Source organism: Lissotriton vulgaris, chromosome 7, assembly GCF_964263255.1.
Source record: "Lissotriton vulgaris chromosome 7, aLisVul1.2, whole genome shotgun sequence".
In the NCBI taxonomy this organism is placed as follows: Eukaryota; Metazoa; Chordata; class Amphibia; order Caudata; family Salamandridae; genus Lissotriton; species Lissotriton vulgaris.
In genome coordinates this window covers 834,877,474-834,896,242 of record NC_141695.1, presented here as the reverse complement: position 1 = coordinate 834,896,242, position 18,769 = coordinate 834,877,474, and the positions used below count along the sequence as shown (strand labels likewise).

The window sequence follows — 18,769 nt, the reverse complement described above, 5'->3', positions numbered from 1 at the left end:
TCGGATACATATTCATTATTGGAGGAGCAGGTGCAAGGTTTTGAGCTGCTAAATCATGATCAAGTGGAAGAGAAAAGAAGGGAGGTGTGCCAGAGGGAAATTTTGAAAACTGGTTGGATGTTTTCAGAGTAATTGCATATATACTTGTTGAAATGTCCCTATGGTGTGCTACTATGGCTATATGAATGTAATTTAATATAATGCAAGGAATGTATTTCGGTGGCACATGGTTGCAATATGATCAGGGCTTTCATTTACAAAATGCAGACATGGACCACTCTAGAATGGGCCCATGAAGATGTTTCAGCTCTAGGTATAAGATGGTGATAGCAAGTAAAGTGGCTAGCAGAACAGAGCTGTCCTTTTTGCAACCACATTACAATAACAAACACAATACATTTAAAGGATTCAGTGGGAAAAAAGTATCCGAGGGCCATAAAAGCTTTAATGCCACAGGAGCACCACATGCTGGAGGTGCACAAAAGGGGAGTGCTTATGTGGGCCGTACTGTAAGATCAGGCATGTAAGTATCATCTTTGGAGAAGGCCACTCAGATGCGGGTTGCTCCACGGGGAAAGGAAGCACAGACAAAAAAGAACAAAGTAAAAAGTAACACACCTGATAGGCCCCCAGGACTTGCAACAACCACTAAATGAATATGCTCACAGAGTTTCAGACCGTGCCCAGATTTGTGGAAGTGACAAAACCAGCACAAAATTGCACGCTCTGATAAATGGTTAACACAGGATTTGTAGAAAGTTTCCCAGACCTTGAGAAGGGTAAAGACAACAGAAATCTAAAGTCCGCCCAAGAAAACCCAGCATTATTTAGAGAAAGAACTCTTACTGAGTAGCAGAGAAGGACATTATACAGAGCCAACACTACCAACCTTTGTAGTATCACTCGTGGCTGTAATTCCTAAGAAGGTCCCGAGACAGTACAGAATGATTCACCACTTATCCGTTCCAGCGGAGTGCTCGGTCAGTGATTGGCTAAACCAGAATCATTGCTCTGTTTTCTACAGTTTATTTGATGAGGTAATGGACCTGGAAAGTGAAGCAGATTGGTGTGTTCTGTTGGCAAAGGGAGACATCAGTGAGCTAAAAAACAAGTATCATCACGTGAGACTGGGAGCAGACGTAGCAAGATATGCAAATTCGGCAGACTGTACGTATATAATTTCAGTGGAACTATTGTTGGAGGCAGCACTTGGTAACCTCAAGGCAGCTGTAAATTTAAACCGATGTGGCAAGGAGTGAGAGTTTTGAGATAATATGTGACCAGCTATGGTGCATCCGAGAATGGCCACCAAAGTGGAAGGCAAGGGGTTTCACATTACCATACAAGAGCCGTTTCCCATTGGGACTGCTTTCTACAATTGTTGAGAAAAGATTAAGGATATGAAACTGATGTGAAGAAGCTGAAGGGCAAAACCCTAGCTGTAACAAAAAACTGATTATTTTAAATACATATTTGAAATTGCATGTGATAGTGTAATCTCTTGACAATGATTTCCCAACTGCGAACAGTAGAATGACTTTGAATGTATGCTTAATAAACTGTGGCCAGGTTACTCCACAATCAAATGTCTAAACCCATGCGTTGTTGGGTGATGGGTTATGGCATAGTGCCACAGGTTACAGCATAATCCCATTACTAGTTCACCTTCCACTCTCCTTACTGCCAGCCAGTTGTTCTCCATCTCTGTTTCTTCTCCATAATGATGGAATACCTTGTGTCAAGTGGTTACCTTTCAACCACATCTTTTTTATAACCTGTGTGTTTAAGTTACAACTGTGTGGCGGCTTAATGCGGTAACCTGAGTTCTGCTACCACCTCCCTCAGTCACCTAAGAGGCTGTACTGCATTTAGAGTACTGGGACATCAATGGAGGGAAAAAGGGAAACTGACTCAGAAGGGGGAAAAACAGGCCATCTATGTATCTAGTCCAGGGGGTTCCAGCTTTTTCTTTAATAAGAACTACGTATTTCAATGAAAATCATCCAGAGCTACTAATTTTATTAGTGTTGTAATAGTGACCACATCAGACCAGATTACATTAGTGCCCACTTTATGCTAGATTACCAGTAGTACACGCCTCAGTGATGGATACCAGCAAAAATGCGAAAAAACCTTTAGAAATGTAGAATGCCCTAACATGGGTAACACATAGCAGCCATAGCTGCAATGTCCTTAGCATGAAGACAATATTAATAACGCTGCTTGATTTTTTTTTTTTTACTCCAATATCTGTTATATTTTGGAACCTCGACCATTTTTCTCCAAACATCAGCTAATGAGTTCTGAAAATATTCACATTTTCATCTGAAGTACACGTTTCAATTTTGGTACACATATATCAATTTAGCCTAGTAAAAGGTTTTAATTTAATCGATTGGACTGCACACAGGAGAGCTACTTACAGGTAGCTGGAGAGCAACCAGTAGCTCCAAAGCTACTTGTTGGAAAAGCCAGTTCTAATCATTCCTAGTTGGGGTGTTTGTGCTCTCTGCAATCCACAAGAGAAACCCCTCACTATAGGGCCTACCTTTTTGTGCCACATACATCACTGACAATCTCTTCGTTTGTACTGTCCGATCAACTCCAAGATACATGGATCTTCATTATCCAATATCTCTCCTCTCTTTAAACAACTAGACTACTTGGCAACTGTCAAAAACACTAAACCCAGCGAAGATGCAGGTATACATTGTGCGACACATTGGATCTGGGATTACAGTAGGACGCAAATCTGTGTTGGCAGGAAGTAATAAAGTATGATTATGCAAGTGTTTGGAGATCTTACGTAACTGATAGTCTACATGCTTTTAAATCCCATCCTTTTGACCATTTGGATAGAAATAAAACTGTTTTTAAGCAGATATTAAATCGATCGACAAAATTATCATCCTTATTTTTGGATAAGGAGGCCATTGCTCAAAAAAGCATGCCTAGTCGGTCATTAAATAGTTCAATAAAATATAGACCCAACCTTACTTGCTCTCCTATTTAAAACCATTTATAAGGGATACGTTTCTTATGCTAAGATTTGGTCGAAACCAACAAGGGACAGAACTCCAAGATGGATACCTAATTGGTCAACGTACAGTTGTAAATTATGTTGTCTTCTTAATGAAACGCTACTACATATTGTATGGATTTGCCCCCGACTGCGACAGGAGAGGAAAACATTGTTAAAATATATCTTTAAGGAAAATGGAGTGAGAACATTGTCGCCAAGCTATTATATTTTGCCTTTCTGGGAAATCTATTCGCTTAACAAATCAATTCATTAAGTCTATCCTTATAGCAGATAAAATGTTAAATTTGGACTCTAAACTTTCTTATAGATGGATATGGAAAGTAGTTATGACCTGCGTTCATGATTATCTATCCGTACACTTATCTTTAATGTTAATGGAGTTTTAGAATCCAAGTATGGTAATATTGTTTAGTCTCAAAACTTATACCAAATTGATGCTGAAGGTAGTAACGGCTCGCATGCACAGAAACACTTTATTGAACTGGCAGTAGATCCACAATGATCATTACCTTATTATTTTACTCATGACATGTAATTTAAAAAATCTAATATTTGATTGAGATGAAAGCACAGTGGCACTTTACTGATCTAGATGCACTTTATTGAATTTTATCAATCCATTTTCCATGGAAGCACTTATTGAAATGTAAATGTAAATGTATTTGAGCTTATATAGCGCACAGCTACCCACAAAGGGTTTCCCGGCGCTTGCTTAGGGAACCCGTCCTGGTATTCCCCTGTGAGATAACCCCGGCAGGGTATCCACAAGGTGAAAGCCAGGCATCCCGCCGCGAGGGTCCGTTGTGGAGATTAAGCAAGCTATTGCCCAGAGTCGCAGAGTGTGAACCCGTGAGTTGAGAAGGCACCGGAGCGAGAATTATCGAGTCCATGGAATTTTTTTTTTGAGCCCAAGACCCGCCGAGGCGGGGAATTGAACCCTGGTCCAGGGCCGATCTCAGCTTCCGGGTCTGCCGCCTCTAACCCCTGAGCCACACTTCTCCACTTTTAACTGAACAACAGGGTTTATATTCTTATCTGATCTATGAAATGTGACTAACAAATGCAATTTAGCTTGGAGAAGCAAGCACTGGATCACCTTATAGACCTGGTTTGATAAATTCTATCAACTGTTGGCACAGAATGCATCACAATGTTTTCAGTATAATGCTTTCCTATTGGATGACTATTGAAATGTGATTCTAAGAAATGTATTTCAGTTTGTAGAAGCAAGCACGGAGGCACTTTATAGATCCCTTAATCTTCACAATTTTGCGGTATAACTGCTTTGACTTTAATCACATGATATATGACTAATAAATGTAGTTCAGTTGGAGAAGAAGCATGGAGGCACTTTATAAATCAAGTCTGTTAAATGTTATTAACTGTAGTAGAGAGACGTAAGGAACTGTCTGCACAGAAGGTATTTATCTGGTCATAGACTAACATTGCTCTAGTTCTGTGTAATAATTACATGGACTTCTAAGATATCCAAAATAAGATATTTAATTAACAGAACAAAATGCTATTTTAATGATGTTTTTATGTGATATCAGTGATCCAGTACGGCATCTTAGCCCTAAATCATCCCAATATTGGTAATATAACTGTTTTGAATCTGATTAAACTTTTCATTTGCTCTGCTATTATAATTACTTTTTGAACCTATCCTTTATGAATGACTATGTACACTGTAATATATATTTTCCTTGATTGTAATGATGTTTAATAATTAGACAATAAAGATTACATTCATTCAGTAGGACGCTCTTTCATCTGTCACAAAGAGTGCCTACAAAGTACCCACAGATGAGGTCAAATGGGCAGAATCACACTCCTTTCTGAGACGCCCCCAAGTGGCCATAAAGCTTAGGTTAGGACAAATGTACACCACAGTGTCTTTGAAAGTGTTCATTTCACTCTATAATAGTCTTTTCGATTATTTTATTTAATACATCATTTAACCATTTTGTACAGGACAAATTTCTATTGAATAATGATGTCACCCGCGATTTTCTTTTAAACAATTTATTTGTTGCCTTAGCTTACTTGTGGCTTACAATCCAGGAGAAAGTCACACCTGCTTTATGATTTGTACTAAAAGACTTTCAGCATTAGTTTTACTGGTGGACAGTACTAGCAATGCACTGCAAGAGAAATGCTAAAAGTTGGATGTGTAACTGCCACCTGAGATCATTCTGAGCCCAAGATAAGCATACTGTGTTGATAAATCAGTTTTTATTTTATTTTTTAAAGACCTCGATTTTAGACTTTTTTTGTTGTTTTGTTACTCCAAATCATTCTTCCAGTATTTCTGTGTTGTGCCGGAGCATTCTTTTGTTTTGAGGATGGTAGGATTGTTTTTTTTAACTTTACTACTGAGCCATTCATAATCGGACCTGAAACCTAAGATTCCTCTAGCAGTGTTGTCAGGCAATTGGTGAAGAAAGTTAACGTTTAGGGCTGACGTTGCTCTCCTCTTGTTTGAAGGTCCCATTTTGCATGCTTTAAATTTTCCTTGGAAAGAGCCCCATCCTTCAACTCTGAACCCCTCAACTTCCCAAAGTTCCTCTGTTTTCAACATTTTTAAACTAATGTTCTGATTCTCAGAGATTACCATGGTGCCAGTTGTTAGAATCTGCTGGTTAAGAAACTCTATGCCCTCCTCTCTTTCCAAGAAAGTAAGCTCCGTGACTAAGTATTGATGACTGTCTGGTGGTGGCAGTATGATTAATAGATGTAGTACATCCTTTTCCTGCACCCAGCCCATTTATCGAGGCCTACTACCTCTCTCTCCTCCATTCTTCGCATAGATATTGGTCAACCCAAACGCAACCTTTTTTCCATCCACCCATGAGTGCACCTATGTGTTAACTACTTCCACATTTACCCTGCCTGTGACAGCACTTATGGATTAGCATGTTTCTGCACTGGAGTGTATGTGTCCCTCCTCGAATGAAATTCTAATTTGTACTACGTCCCTTCGGTTCTCACCATCCACATCCTGATTGTAGCAGGAACTTCTGATAAGTAGCAGTTCTTCATATCCCACTCTTGGCAGCTGTATTCAACATCTAGCACCATATCAGACCAATTTTCTGTAAATGCTTCAAAGAAACAACAGTGAAGCTGCCTTTGTCCCATATAGGTGGGTCACACAGGATTAAAATAAATATCACACCAGACTGGAGCTAGGCCCACTACCCATCTCAAGCAGAAACTGAATAAATAATTGACCCCTTGATCCTGTGTTTTAGACTGCTGGCCCCAAACTTGCACCGCCGGAGCATGTGCTGCGACCTACAGGACATCAAAGCTGCATGTGGGCCCTCCCCTCCCAGCTAGTAATAGAGGGGAGAGGTTCTACCTGAAATGACAGTTTTATGTGCCTCCTGAAGGTCTGCTTGAAGTCTTGTATGTACTCCAGCACAATGAGCAATATCTAGTCCAGGAATGCCTACCAGCAGCGCCCCAAATACTGCGGATCTTAGCTAGAAGACCAAGCAGTAGTGGCAGTTTGACTCCAATGGTTTGAGGAGAAGGATGACCATGGATTACAAACTGTGGATACAATGAACTAGAGTAGTGGCTCTGCTTGTCATGGTTGCTCCTGTATCATAAACAAACCACCTCTGGGGATGCGTACCCTCCTGAAATTTCCCCGTCCCTTCAGATGTCGATGTTTTTTTTTCACTCTTTAGCCTTAAACTGTGTGATGGACCCACCTATTGTTATTGACTGCCTTAAACTGACTAATGCTGTGCCTGCCTAGATGTTCCCTGTCTTTTTGAAACCCTTGTCGCAGAATCATATCACCATCCAGGGCATGACATTCTCTTGGTTTTGGGAGGAGATACTGGCCTGTTCTGCTGTCTGCCCAGGGTGTGGGGTAGGATATGCAGTTGAGTGTAGGTGTATGGTGACAGTCTGGTATCTATGCTGTGATGTTGGCTTTACCTTCTAATGTACAGTGGCAGTGCTTGGCCTACACAGCAAAATCTTGGTATGTGTTGCATTGTTGAGGATATGTTTTTAGCCTCTTGTTGTGGAGAGTGTTCGAAACTGGACTGTTTGCTCTTAATATGGGGCAGCCGTCTTGTGTCTGTGCTGCCTTATCTGGGGTGTGGTGGATTTGTTAGGTTTATGCGGTTGGCTCTTTGTGAGGATAGTATTGTAATTGTTCTTTAGTGTGATCTTGGTCTATTGTGGCATTGAGTGCTGCTTTCACATTTGGTTGTGTGGTGGCACAATTGGGATTTTCCTGTGAGCTTTAGATGTGGAGAGAAGAGTGTCTGGAAGGACGTGTGTATGTGTGGTGTGTTGGGGTGGGTTGTGTGTTGCCAGTGTTATTTGTTTTGCTACTGGCTTTGGGTTTGGACTGCAGCACCAGGACTATGGTATGGATGTATTTGTTTCCTTTTAAAGCCCCTTGGCAGTGGTGCATAAATGGAAAGCCTTGCCTGGGAATGATGAAGCAGCGTTATGTGAGGGAGCTGAAGTTGGCAGTTGTTCTTCCTTTGGCAATGTTCAGGGGACTGGAAGTTTCTGTAAATAAACTGGTGTTAAATCCTCCTGAATATTGGCATCTGCCGTTTGTTTCCTGCAGTCACATGACGGAAAGAACTGTTTGTTCATGGAACGTCTGAGATGCATGACCGAGAGCGGGTCACGCTGGCTCTTTCAGTGCCAGGGATCAGGTGATGGCATCGGATGAGTTGGAAGGGTAACCTTTGTTCAGTACTTTCTCCAGTTAATGACTAAGCACTGGGCAAAGTGCAGGATCTGACCGCCCCTTGCCAAGGGCTCATGGAAAATAGTACTGGAAGTGGAAAAGATGAATTTTTTTACGTTCTAACAATATGTGCTAAAAAGCCATTGGTTGTGTACATTTGATGTAGTCCCTCCTGCTGTACATTATAAGGATATTGCAAGTGATTTCTGAGATCCATAATATTGGGTATTTATTCCCTATAATACACAGCCAAAGCCACACCACCACCCTTCCCATAACTGTGAAAATAAGAACCGAACAGGATTTAGTAACTTTTGCAAAAATATATTAAAATTAGTTTAACGTAAGTGAGGTTAAAATGCATTGGCTCAGACTGTGTAGAAATATGCAGAAATTCTATCTTACCTGCAGTGACCTATAGCGTGTGAAAAATACACTTCTTGCCAAAAGTAGCTTCTTTCTGCTGGTTGTTTTTAGATCTCAGCCTGAGATGGCTGCACTTGTGCAGTCTCGCTGGCGAGATGTATTGAGATAGAGGAGAACATCTGGCGAGGTTAAGCCCCACCCCTCTTCTCCATTGGCTGGCCTCCTAAACGGTGGACAGCCATTGGAGAAGAGGTCGCCATGACGTATTTCTTTCTTTTCAAGCCCTGTCCTTTTCAGACTGGGGGGGTGTGTTTTTGACTGTTGTTTACATTGGCTATGTCGCGATAAAGGAAATCCTTATCTTCTAATACCTGTAACTTTTTTTCTGGTGTAACCGTCGGGTGTACTCAGTGTGTTTAAAAAAAAAAAAAAGGGAGTTATAGTTATCGATGTACGCTGCTTTTTCAAAAACATTTCAATGTATTTTTTGGATTCTTTTTGAATGGGCTTCTTTAGTGCTGTTTCCTGTTAGGCGAGTGATTGTTTACGTTGTGTTTTCAGCATGAAAGCTGCGGCTTTGTGAGATGTATTTATCTTTTGGAAAGAAATGCCTGTTTTCGCCCTAAATGTCCCTTCAAATCTTCATCAGTGCGACGGTCCCTACCATTTCTTATTTGTGGTAGTGTCCGGGGTCTCCTTGGTGGGTGCGTTTCCTGCTCTGAAGCAGCAGTGGACCTTTTTGAGAGATGGCCGGCGACCCGCGCGCAGATCAGGTGTAACCACTCCGGGCTACATCTGCACACACTCCTAATATCTGGGTGTGCAGCAACCTACACATTAGCCTCTCCCTCATGTCTGCCAGCTGCACCAAGCCCTGGCACTAATGACCTGTTTCGGAAAACACGATCCCTTCGGATATGTCAAAGCAAGTTCTCAGCCCCTCTCCTTCCCCTCAGCAGAATCCTGCTGCTGACGAGGGGGTTTCGAGGCACTGCCTGCGTTGCGCATGGCTGGGTGTTGGGACGGCGCTGGGTTGTGAAGTAGGTTCATTGTGCCACAGATGCAGGTGTGCAATTTCGGCCTGTGTACGGTGGTATATGTAGGTCCGATGTGTTTGCTGGGACCTGCTAGCACGCTGCTCCTTCTTCATATATGTTGTATAGAAACGTCAACTATAGTGTAAAATATGTGCTCATACCTGATGGCGCAGTGCATTTGTTCATTGTGCTGATTCTATTTCCTTGTGTATGTGGTTTCACGCTGAGCTTTACCATCGGCCGTGCTACAGAATAATGCGGCATGGTAAACCATTTTTTGCACCACGATAATCTCTAAATGTGTGCCCGGGAAAAAAAATGAGAGGTACATTCTCTGCAATATTTTTCTCCGTTTCAGCTTGATTCTTTGTTGCATGCGGAAAATGCAGTAAATCCATAGTTATGTGGTCGCTGTGGCGTTCATTAACTTGTGAACAATGTATTCATGAAATGTGAAAAAGTAACCATTTTGGTTCCACCGTTCGCTTATTTGTTTTAAAAAAACTGCTTTTTCAAGCGGACTACTTAGAAATAAGCATACTTTATTTATATATGTATAATTAACTGTGCCTTATGCACCTATATTGCCATCTCGGGGTTGTGGCGACAATGCTTGGGGTGTAGTGATGTGTTGCCTGTACATGTTCAAATAAACTTTGCAAGGAAAGTTTGCTTTTTAAATGTAGCATGCTGGAACACACATGCATTGCTTTTTGTGGCGATATATACTTTCAGATCCCACGCGCTCTGTAATATCTAGGCAATGTCCATATGCTTGAAACGCCCTTGCTCTTTGTGTTCTGTCGCGTTCCTGACCTAGGCTAGCCCTGCACTGCTCTTCTGTTTTTCTTGGAAACTGCCAGAGAGCACAGTAGCTTTTTGCGCACAGAAAAACCATATAAATTTTCATACACCGTGCAATCGTTTTTTTACTCTTTAACCCGTGGTGTTACCAGGGGTCAACTTCAATTGATGTTGCAACCGCTACCCTTGCCACTTTGGTGAACAGATGTTTCGGTGTTTAATTCTGACTCTTTAAAGCTGTGATAAAAAGATATCATGTATGTTTCCTGTACCTTTCAAATGGGGTGGACATACCTTAACAGATTATCCGTTGTGCGAGTGTCTCAACCTTACATTCGCTTCTCTAAATGCCCCAACGGAGTAGGGAGACACAGACCAGCTACCTGTTTAGCAGGGTGCAGACTTGTTATGTGCATTGAATGTTATAAAAGTGATTGTGACTTATTCTCTCTAAGACCCAAACCCATAGTTTCTTGAATAAAATGTCAAAGCAGCAACTACAAGGGAAAGTGAGGTTAACATTAAACAGCCTGCCTTCAAAATTAATTGATTCTGCAAGACTGTCCTATAAAACCAGCCATCGTTGGGTCATTAGTGCTTTCTTAAGGCCAATGCATGCACAGAATAGCATATGGTTGCCTTAAAGATCTCCACCAGCAGAACGTGTCAGAAGAAAGCAGTTCACGCACATAACATGCACCTGCCCCGCTCTACAGATGGAAGGACTGGCTCAAACCAATTATTTTTCAACAAGCATTTTCAATGCAACGGCTCTCTGTGTGTGTGGGGGGGGCTGTGTGGCTGTGTGTGTGTGGCTGTGTGTGTGTGTGTGGTTGTGTGTGTGTGGGGGGGGCTCTGTGTGTGTGTGGGGGGCTCTGTGTGTGTGTGTTGGGGGGCTCTGTGTGTGTGTGTGTGTGGGGCTCTATGTGTGTCTGTGTTTGTGTGGCATTTGCGAGAGATTGAGCTATTGGCATTGTAAATGACAATGCCATTTATTGATCTGTTTTCAAAACCAACACTTAAATGACAATTTTGTCATTTACAATGCCAATAGCTCTAACTTTTGCAAAGGCGAGACCGTTGCATTGTAAATGCTTGTTTCTTTATGGAACACATATCTGAAGAAGGAAAAGCCAGTTCGAGGTTCTTTTGCTTAAACTGCAGCTGTAATTATGCTCTGCGACCTGACATTGTGACCTTGGAAGCCAATTGATATAACATTACAGTTGAGTAACTATATCATTTAAGTTCAAAGCTCCTACAGACTGCGCAACTCACCTTAATAAGGAAATTAGAGACGGGCTTATATACCGGGACTGCAAGCGTCCATGTAGTATAATGTTACACGTTTCTATATGGTGGAGTGTTTTCCTTCTCTATGGCACTTGGCATTTGTGGACTCCCGGTATGCAGGCTGTCGAAGGTTGTCATTTAACCCTATGGTCATGCATCTGTTCACTGGACCATGTGACTGTGATTGGTTAATGGGCGCGTGTGATAGTCTGGAACTAGGTAGGGGCTACCAAAGCAGCTGTGGGAAAAGGGAAACCCCAGGGAATGTGCACAATTGCGAAGGTACTAGGCTTGCTGAAAACCTGCAGGGGAAAACGTAGCAATGTCCAGCTGGCGCACTATCTTCTCTGATAAGAATGGGCAGTAGAACCCCAGATTCACCAGGAGAGATATGAACATGCAAAACTATTTTCGGAACCCCTTCAAGTGATTTGCAAGAGCAGAGGGTTCTCGGACGCTGCTCTAGAGTATGGCTTTCAAAATTCCATACCCTGGAAGTAGGTGGACTGCAGCTGGAAGCACTCAAGGATCCTTCACCCACCTCTAGCACAAGATGTCAAACAATTGGCTGAAAGCGTTCGCCAGAAAGTGTGTTGTATACTTTCCTTTTCAGTTGCTAGAATGCAATAAACCTGGGCAGGTGCCAACCAGGATCAGAGGAAAAAAATAGATTTGTTTCCAAGGTTCTGGAGGACGGCTTGCAGAGAAGTGGATTTGCATTTTAGGCCATAAATGCGGTTCGTAGCGATTATGGGCTCTGGGACACCTTTACAGTATCAAGCGGCTGCAGAAAGGCAGCTTCCGGACCCAGCCCCAGTTATCTTCTGACTGTCCTGGGGCTTATGCTTTTTGTTTACCTCTTTTCTTCTGACTGACCCGTCCGCTGAGAAAGAGTATCTGAATTTATGTGTTTTCTCTTTCTAGCTACGACATGGTACATTATGGGCACTCCAATCAGCTACGCCAGGCACGTGCCATGGGAGATTATCTCATTGCGGGAGTTCACACAGATGGTAAGAGGTTCTTGTCATGGGCAGTGATTGATCAATCTCCAAATTTAAGGAAACTGAATACATAACTGTAATGGGTAAGATAGGGTGGGACACAAGCACCGAGTAAGGCAACAAGCCCCTTCTTCCTAATTTTCCGACACCCCCCTCTCTAATTTCCAGACCTACCCCTCCCTATCCAAGGGGCACACTCTTTCTGGCACAAACATCCCCCCACCACCTCTGTGTAGGATGTTCTACATGCTTCTCCTCCTCTTGAGTGCAGCGAACAAAGTTGAACCTTTCTGTTCCCTCCTCTCTTTACTACCCATTAAGCATGCCCTCTGAACGCTTGCTTGTGCACTCTCAAGCATTGTAACAGTGTGTTCTTTTGTGTCTATCTCATTGCAGAGGAGATTTCAAAACACAAAGGCCCTCCAGTTTTCACACAGAATGAGCGATACAAAATGGTAAAAGCCATTAAGTGGGTGGATGAGATCGTGGCTGGAGCCCCCTACGTCACCACGTTGGAGACACTCGACAAGTACAACTGTGACTTCTGTGTACATGGAAGTGAGTGAGACCAGCTGCGCTATGCTTGGATGGGGAGCCATGCGTAGATGGAGGGTTCGGGAGCCATGCTTGGTAGGCAGTGAAGCAGCCATGATCCGTGGTGGAGTGTGGTTGCAAGCCTAAGGAGCAATACAATGATGTATGATGAGCCACACTTGTGTGGGTGGAGTCCCATTCTTGGATGGAATGTGGGGGAAGATGAGAGGGAGGCGTGATTGAGTTGAGGGTCTTAAGAGTTAAGCCATAGTAGGTATGTGTGCCAAACAGAGTTTACAGCTGGAGAAAGCAACCTTTGTTGGATGATGAGGATTTGTGTTCTATTGGAGGGTGGGGATCCATGTCAGGGTGAACGGTGGTACGAGTCATCCTGGATAGATGATAAGCAAAAACCAAGCGAATGTGTTTTTTTAATATAAAATAATTTTGCTTATGTTAAAAGTTAAGATGAAGTATGTAGGGCTTGTTTAAACTATTAAGGGCTTTACTTAGGTGTAGGGGTGAGGAAGCCTTGGATGTATGCTGAGAAGGTGGGTGGAGTGATCACTTATTTTTCAAAGTACTTACGTAATTGATTGTATCAATGTTAGATTCACTCAAATATTTGAGTGATAAAGTACTTCAGAAAGAAGTTATGTTTTTTCTTAACAATATTAGCCCAGAACTGAAGGCAAGCGAGCTGTAACAGAGGCTAAAAAATAGGAAACCAAATGACTCCCAAGTTTTATCTGTTCCAACACTTTTGAAGTAATTGAGTGTGTGAGGGAAACGATACCGCTGCTGCAAACCCGTCTGATGTAGGATATTGAAAATGTGCATGGAGGTTTTATTAGTGATCTGACGATAGTTAGGAATGTATTCAGTACCCGCGCTTCTTAAACCTGAATTATAGTCGACACAATTTCACATGCAGTCCTGTTTGTTTTGGTCTTTAGGGCTTCATTATAAGTTCCTGATTACTGCCCCACTTGTAATACTGCCCCTTAGAGAGATAGATCTATGTAAGTTTAGCATCATTGGTTAATGAAGGTGTGAATCTTCAATTCCTAACTTTTGATCCCTACATCAGTGGCTTGTTGTTACCTTTATTAATTCCATCTTAAAACGGTTTGCAAAAACAGCACATGGGCACTAGGCTCACAGATGGAGTAAACAAGGGCTAAAATATGTATTTTAGTTACAGTATTTTACTATGTCAAATTTATTGAATTAAGCCAGTGCTGGTAGCTCAGAGGTCTCTTGCATCCACTGCAGAGGTCAACGTTGGCCTCTATAGTCACAGGTCCACTCAGCCTTTCATCCTTTTGAGGTTAATAAAAGAGTTGGATGAATTGGACAGTAATAAACATTAGTTATCTGATAATATCATGAAGAGACTCCTCAGAATGAAAGGTTCTCTGCAAGCAGCCCTGGGTTGTTTGTGTATGTTCTCTTCATTTTCATCATATGTTGCATTAGCGCTAAGGTGCAATCAGTCAGATGTATGAGGTTCTTGGGGCGCCACTGAATCTGCCTTTTCTCTGTTGCCTGGTAAGGTTCAGAAGTGTCATGTGTCTGGTTATACCGCATCCCCTCCAGCCTTTTAACTGTAATTCATTCACTGGTAGGAGATGTTACTAAATCTGAAACAGCCTTCCGACTTTTCAGGAGCAAATCAGTCGTGCCCCTGAACAATCCTCAGCCCTAGAGGTCTTTTACAAGTGTGGCTGCCACGGGAAAGATAATGGTTTACTTCTGTAAGCCTACCACTGGTAATGTTGACATGTCCTAGATATTGTTTTGTCTGAACATCTTCCACAGATGATCCTGGTGACTGCAGTGCTGGAAAATTGCACAATATTTTAGCCAGCAAAATTGTTGTATTTGGGGCTTGAAGGTTTAATTTCCCCCCATTATACCTTTGTGTTCTCAAGTCTGTGCATCAGAAGTTCGATTTTCAAATAAACTAGAATCAGCTGCTGCTATCACAGTTTACATGGGCTTTCTTCGGAGAACTGATCCCCTTCTAGGAAGTATTTACTACCTTCACGGCACATACAAAATAAACACTAACCGAAGAGGTCAGAGCCAACTGTTTATCTGGCTGTTAAAGCTTCCAGGCCTCAGAATTCCAAGAAGCTGAAAGAGATACTGTCCCAGGCAAGTACATGTACTCGCCGCTTGGGTCAAGTAAATAGGTCAAATCAAGCCATCCTTCAATACATTTTGATTATGCCAGCGTTTGAGGCTAGTTTCCGGGTGATTATTTATTTCTTGGTGAAACATTCACTTCGTGAACGTTTTACAATTGAGTCTAAGAGTGATTGCTTCGCTTCTAGGGAAGGTCCTTAAGGTCACAGTGCTCACTTTCAGAAAGTGTGTTTGCTTCTGAGATAGAGACCTCTAAGTGCTGTCCTCTCAAATGGTCCAGTAACACGCTTGTGGCTTATATGGTAAGGCAGAAGGGCTCTTGCATTATTCGCAAACCCAAGAAACGCATTCTGCATCATAAGGAAATAAATGTTAACGTGTTCTCTGTACAAGTCAAAATGAATAGGACTTCGGCGTCACTTTTGCTGAACTTGGTTCATACGGCGTGGGCAGGGAACTCTGCTGCAATTGTCCTTTGTTCAGAGAACACCATTTCAATTGTGTTTCAAACATGAACATATGTTTTTTCTCATACTGTTTATATGCTGAGAAATAATATGTGGAGAAAACGGATCCGTTGTTCACAGCCAGTAGAGCGTGCGAAACGTGTTCAGTTTAAGTGACGCTGCCATATTGTATTGAATTACAGTGAAGTTGAATTTACATAGGGTTTACTAGCCGTGATGAGGTATTGAAGTGCTCTATGGTGAGTAGCATGCTACCCCGGCGGAAGCCTAAAGTTAGTGGTCAATCTATTGGTTATTCTGATTAGTTGTTTGCTGTCAAAGAATCCATTCCATGCATTTACTCAATTTTCTTTGTTGGTACATTAATGACTTGGGTGTGATCATTAGAGAGGGTTATGTGAGAAATAAATGTTTGATGGAATCAATAGATATGGTTGGGTTTCAGGGATATGGTTTTAAAGAAAAAGAGATTAAGACAAGTATTCGGTTTAGAGTAGTCCCGAGGCATGACGAAGGAAAGGAGAGCGACATTCAAAATAAATGAAGGAGGAAAAAATGCAACTTTAAGTCAAGGTTCATTTTTCGTGCATTGTTTTAAGAATATACTAGTTGAAGATTTTTTGGGATAGTAGTATACCATCTATGGATGTAAACCTGTAGAAAGGTACCATTTTTAAATTGCACTCTAAATGAATGTGGTTTTTAACAGTTTTCCCAGAGACACTTTCATTTTCAAAGAGATGGTGGACACTTGCCTTGCCATAAGCAAGTAACCCCAGTGCTTATTGAGCCCCTTAAGAGGGACAGTCAAGCAGTGCGTCATTTAAGCCTATCCCAGTACCCGTAATGACTATTTTTTTTGACACTCTATTGAGAAAGCTTGTGTGCACCTCACCCCACTCTAGATATGATATAAATACTTTCAAACCCAGAAAGGATACCTATGTGTATCTACTACAGCAGTGCATTCAATACTGTGAAGTATTGTTACAGTTCATGCGTGCAAATCGTATACCGTACTTAAACTAGATACATAAACATATGGTATATAAACACACACCATCTTAATATAGAACAAAGCATTGCAGCAATCCTCATTAGTAAATCTGCATTTTCTATCTGACCCATTTATTACCTGGTTCGGAAGCATCCGATGGTCCTGTCCCCACCTTAAGAGCACCGAGCTCCACAGAATGGATGTATCGGAGGTCACAATGACCTTCCAGCATTCATCCATCCATCCACCTGGTTATGAATGTTTTGCTCGAACAGGTGCCTTTTAGTTTTATTTAATCTATGTATTATATCAAGTGAAAATATTAGATCACTAGTTGGTGATGGCCGCCTTCAATCACAGTTCTGTGGGAAGATTGTGTTCAAAATTGTAGCAGTGGGTTTATACTGTACTACCATTACACACACAAACTCACTCACTCTCTCTCCCTCTCTCTCTGTCCTGCAAGCCAACTTTGTTCTGGTAATGTACCGGAAAGGGACGTGACTATAACAATGGTTGTAAGAAGCACATCGTTTTGGTAGGTGGTGAGTGGCTCCTATATTGGACCACCATTAAAGGCTTTGGTTCTGTAATGATCCCCACATGAATGAGCAGGGTTCGCAGGTTCCAGGCTTAAAATACTGACATGCCTCAGTGCAGCTATTTTTTTTTTTTTTTTTTTTTGAAAACCTTTATTTATCGCAAACATAGTACACAGCGTCTGCCTACAACCACTGCGGGCCGGCCGCTATGACAATATACATCCTAACAGGGTACCTTGCACTGCAATAGATGATAAAGGTAACAACGCCGCGCTAAACAGGCAAGGGAGCGGAGGAAAAGGATAAAGAGGGTTTCATTTTATCATTTTGACGAATCGTCCTAAAGTCAGATCGGGTGGCTGAGTGGGCGAACCACATACAGGGGTATCCAAAAAGGAGACATCGTTATTGAAATACTAGCATACATCATTACAATAATGATACACCAGCGCAGAAGCACACATCGCCCTAGTTAGCGCCCACCCAAAGAATATATCACTTAAGGAGTTATAATCCAGCTTATCAACAGTATAGTAGGATATTAGAGGGATCATTCAATAGCAGCAATGGAAGGATGTGACGACGTATATAAAGCAGTCATTATATGGAAAAAATTCGTGATAGATAATGCGCCCTCAAACAATTTTGGAAAAGGGGGAAGGAAGAGCAAAAGAATTGTAATCATTCAGTGACTATGCAATATAATCGATCTCGTAATTAGGAAATCAATCAACCATGTGATAAGACATAGACACGAAGCACAAAAATCGTCCCGGAAAGAACCAAACCCAACCTCCCGTCTGACCCCAGATAGACAAGAAGAGAAAAAGAAAGAGGAATAAGAGGAAAAAAAAGAAGAAAAGGCCATAGAAACAAGAAGAAAGGAAATCAAGCCCCAACCCCCCCACCCTGCACGTTGAAGAAGCTATGGCCCTCCCCCCCCACAAACGTGCCTGTCGCCCCAAGAAACCCACAGAAGGGTAACTCCCAAGAAAGAGGAAAAGAGGGGAGGAGCCCACCAAGTACTAAGTCCCCCGGACACCCCAGCCATACGACCACTTCTACCCCATACACAGTAAAGAATAGATAGCATACAATACTGAGAAAATAGGGAGAGATCACGGGTATCACAGCAATACGCACTTAGGAGGTACCCCATTCCGAGTCCCAACCCGCCATTCGAAACCAAGTCGTCACCACCCCACATGTGCATCGGCAAAAGCAGGGAGATGAAAGCATCACATAAAGTCATTAGAGGATCACTAATATATTGTATAGTAGCGCTTCAATCCGAAATCTCGCCAGCCAGGAATATACAGTCCACCAATTTAAGTCCGCTAACCCTGGCCAGTCCGTACCCGTCCCCCCGGCCGGGACCCCCGTGGGGGAACCCCCACTAGTAAAACAAAGGAACAAGATGGCCACTGTCGACAGGGAGACGTTGTTCCAAGACAAAATGGACGGTTCCAGTCTAGACCGAATCCATGAACACCACGAAGTGGTGCCAACCAAAGCTGTAGAATAATGAAAGGCAGAAGCAGGGCCAGCCGAGCGTGGCCATTAAGGCTAAACAAATGCCGCGTCTGCGGCGCCGTTCCAGAAGGCAGCAAAGTCCAGGCAAAAGTTACAAGTTCCGACAGACATGGAGACAGTGTAGCGCTGGTGATGAAAGCAGGCATCAGAACGCGTCCGCCGGCACTGTCAGAGAGCCGAAGTGCAGAGCAGTCGTGAGGCAACAATGTAGCCCGATCTAGATTCAGGATAGGCAGAGCGTCACGGTGAAAGAAGGAAGCCAATGATGT

General features: G+C 42.4%; 1 protein-coding gene across 1 annotated transcript in view; it reads left to right on the top strand.

The window, feature by feature from the left end:
* The window catches only part of PCYT2 (phosphate cytidylyltransferase 2, ethanolamine), a 164,639-nt gene that overhangs the window by 74,893 nt on the left and 70,977 nt on the right, over nucleotides 1–18,769 (top strand). The window contains exons 2-3 of the mRNA XM_086931174.1: nucleotides 12,197–12,285; nucleotides 12,673–12,834. Coding sequence (XP_086787300.1) covers nucleotides 12,197–12,285; nucleotides 12,673–12,834 — 251 coding nt within the window. The remainder of the gene's footprint in view (nucleotides 1–12,196; nucleotides 12,286–12,672; nucleotides 12,835–18,769) is intronic.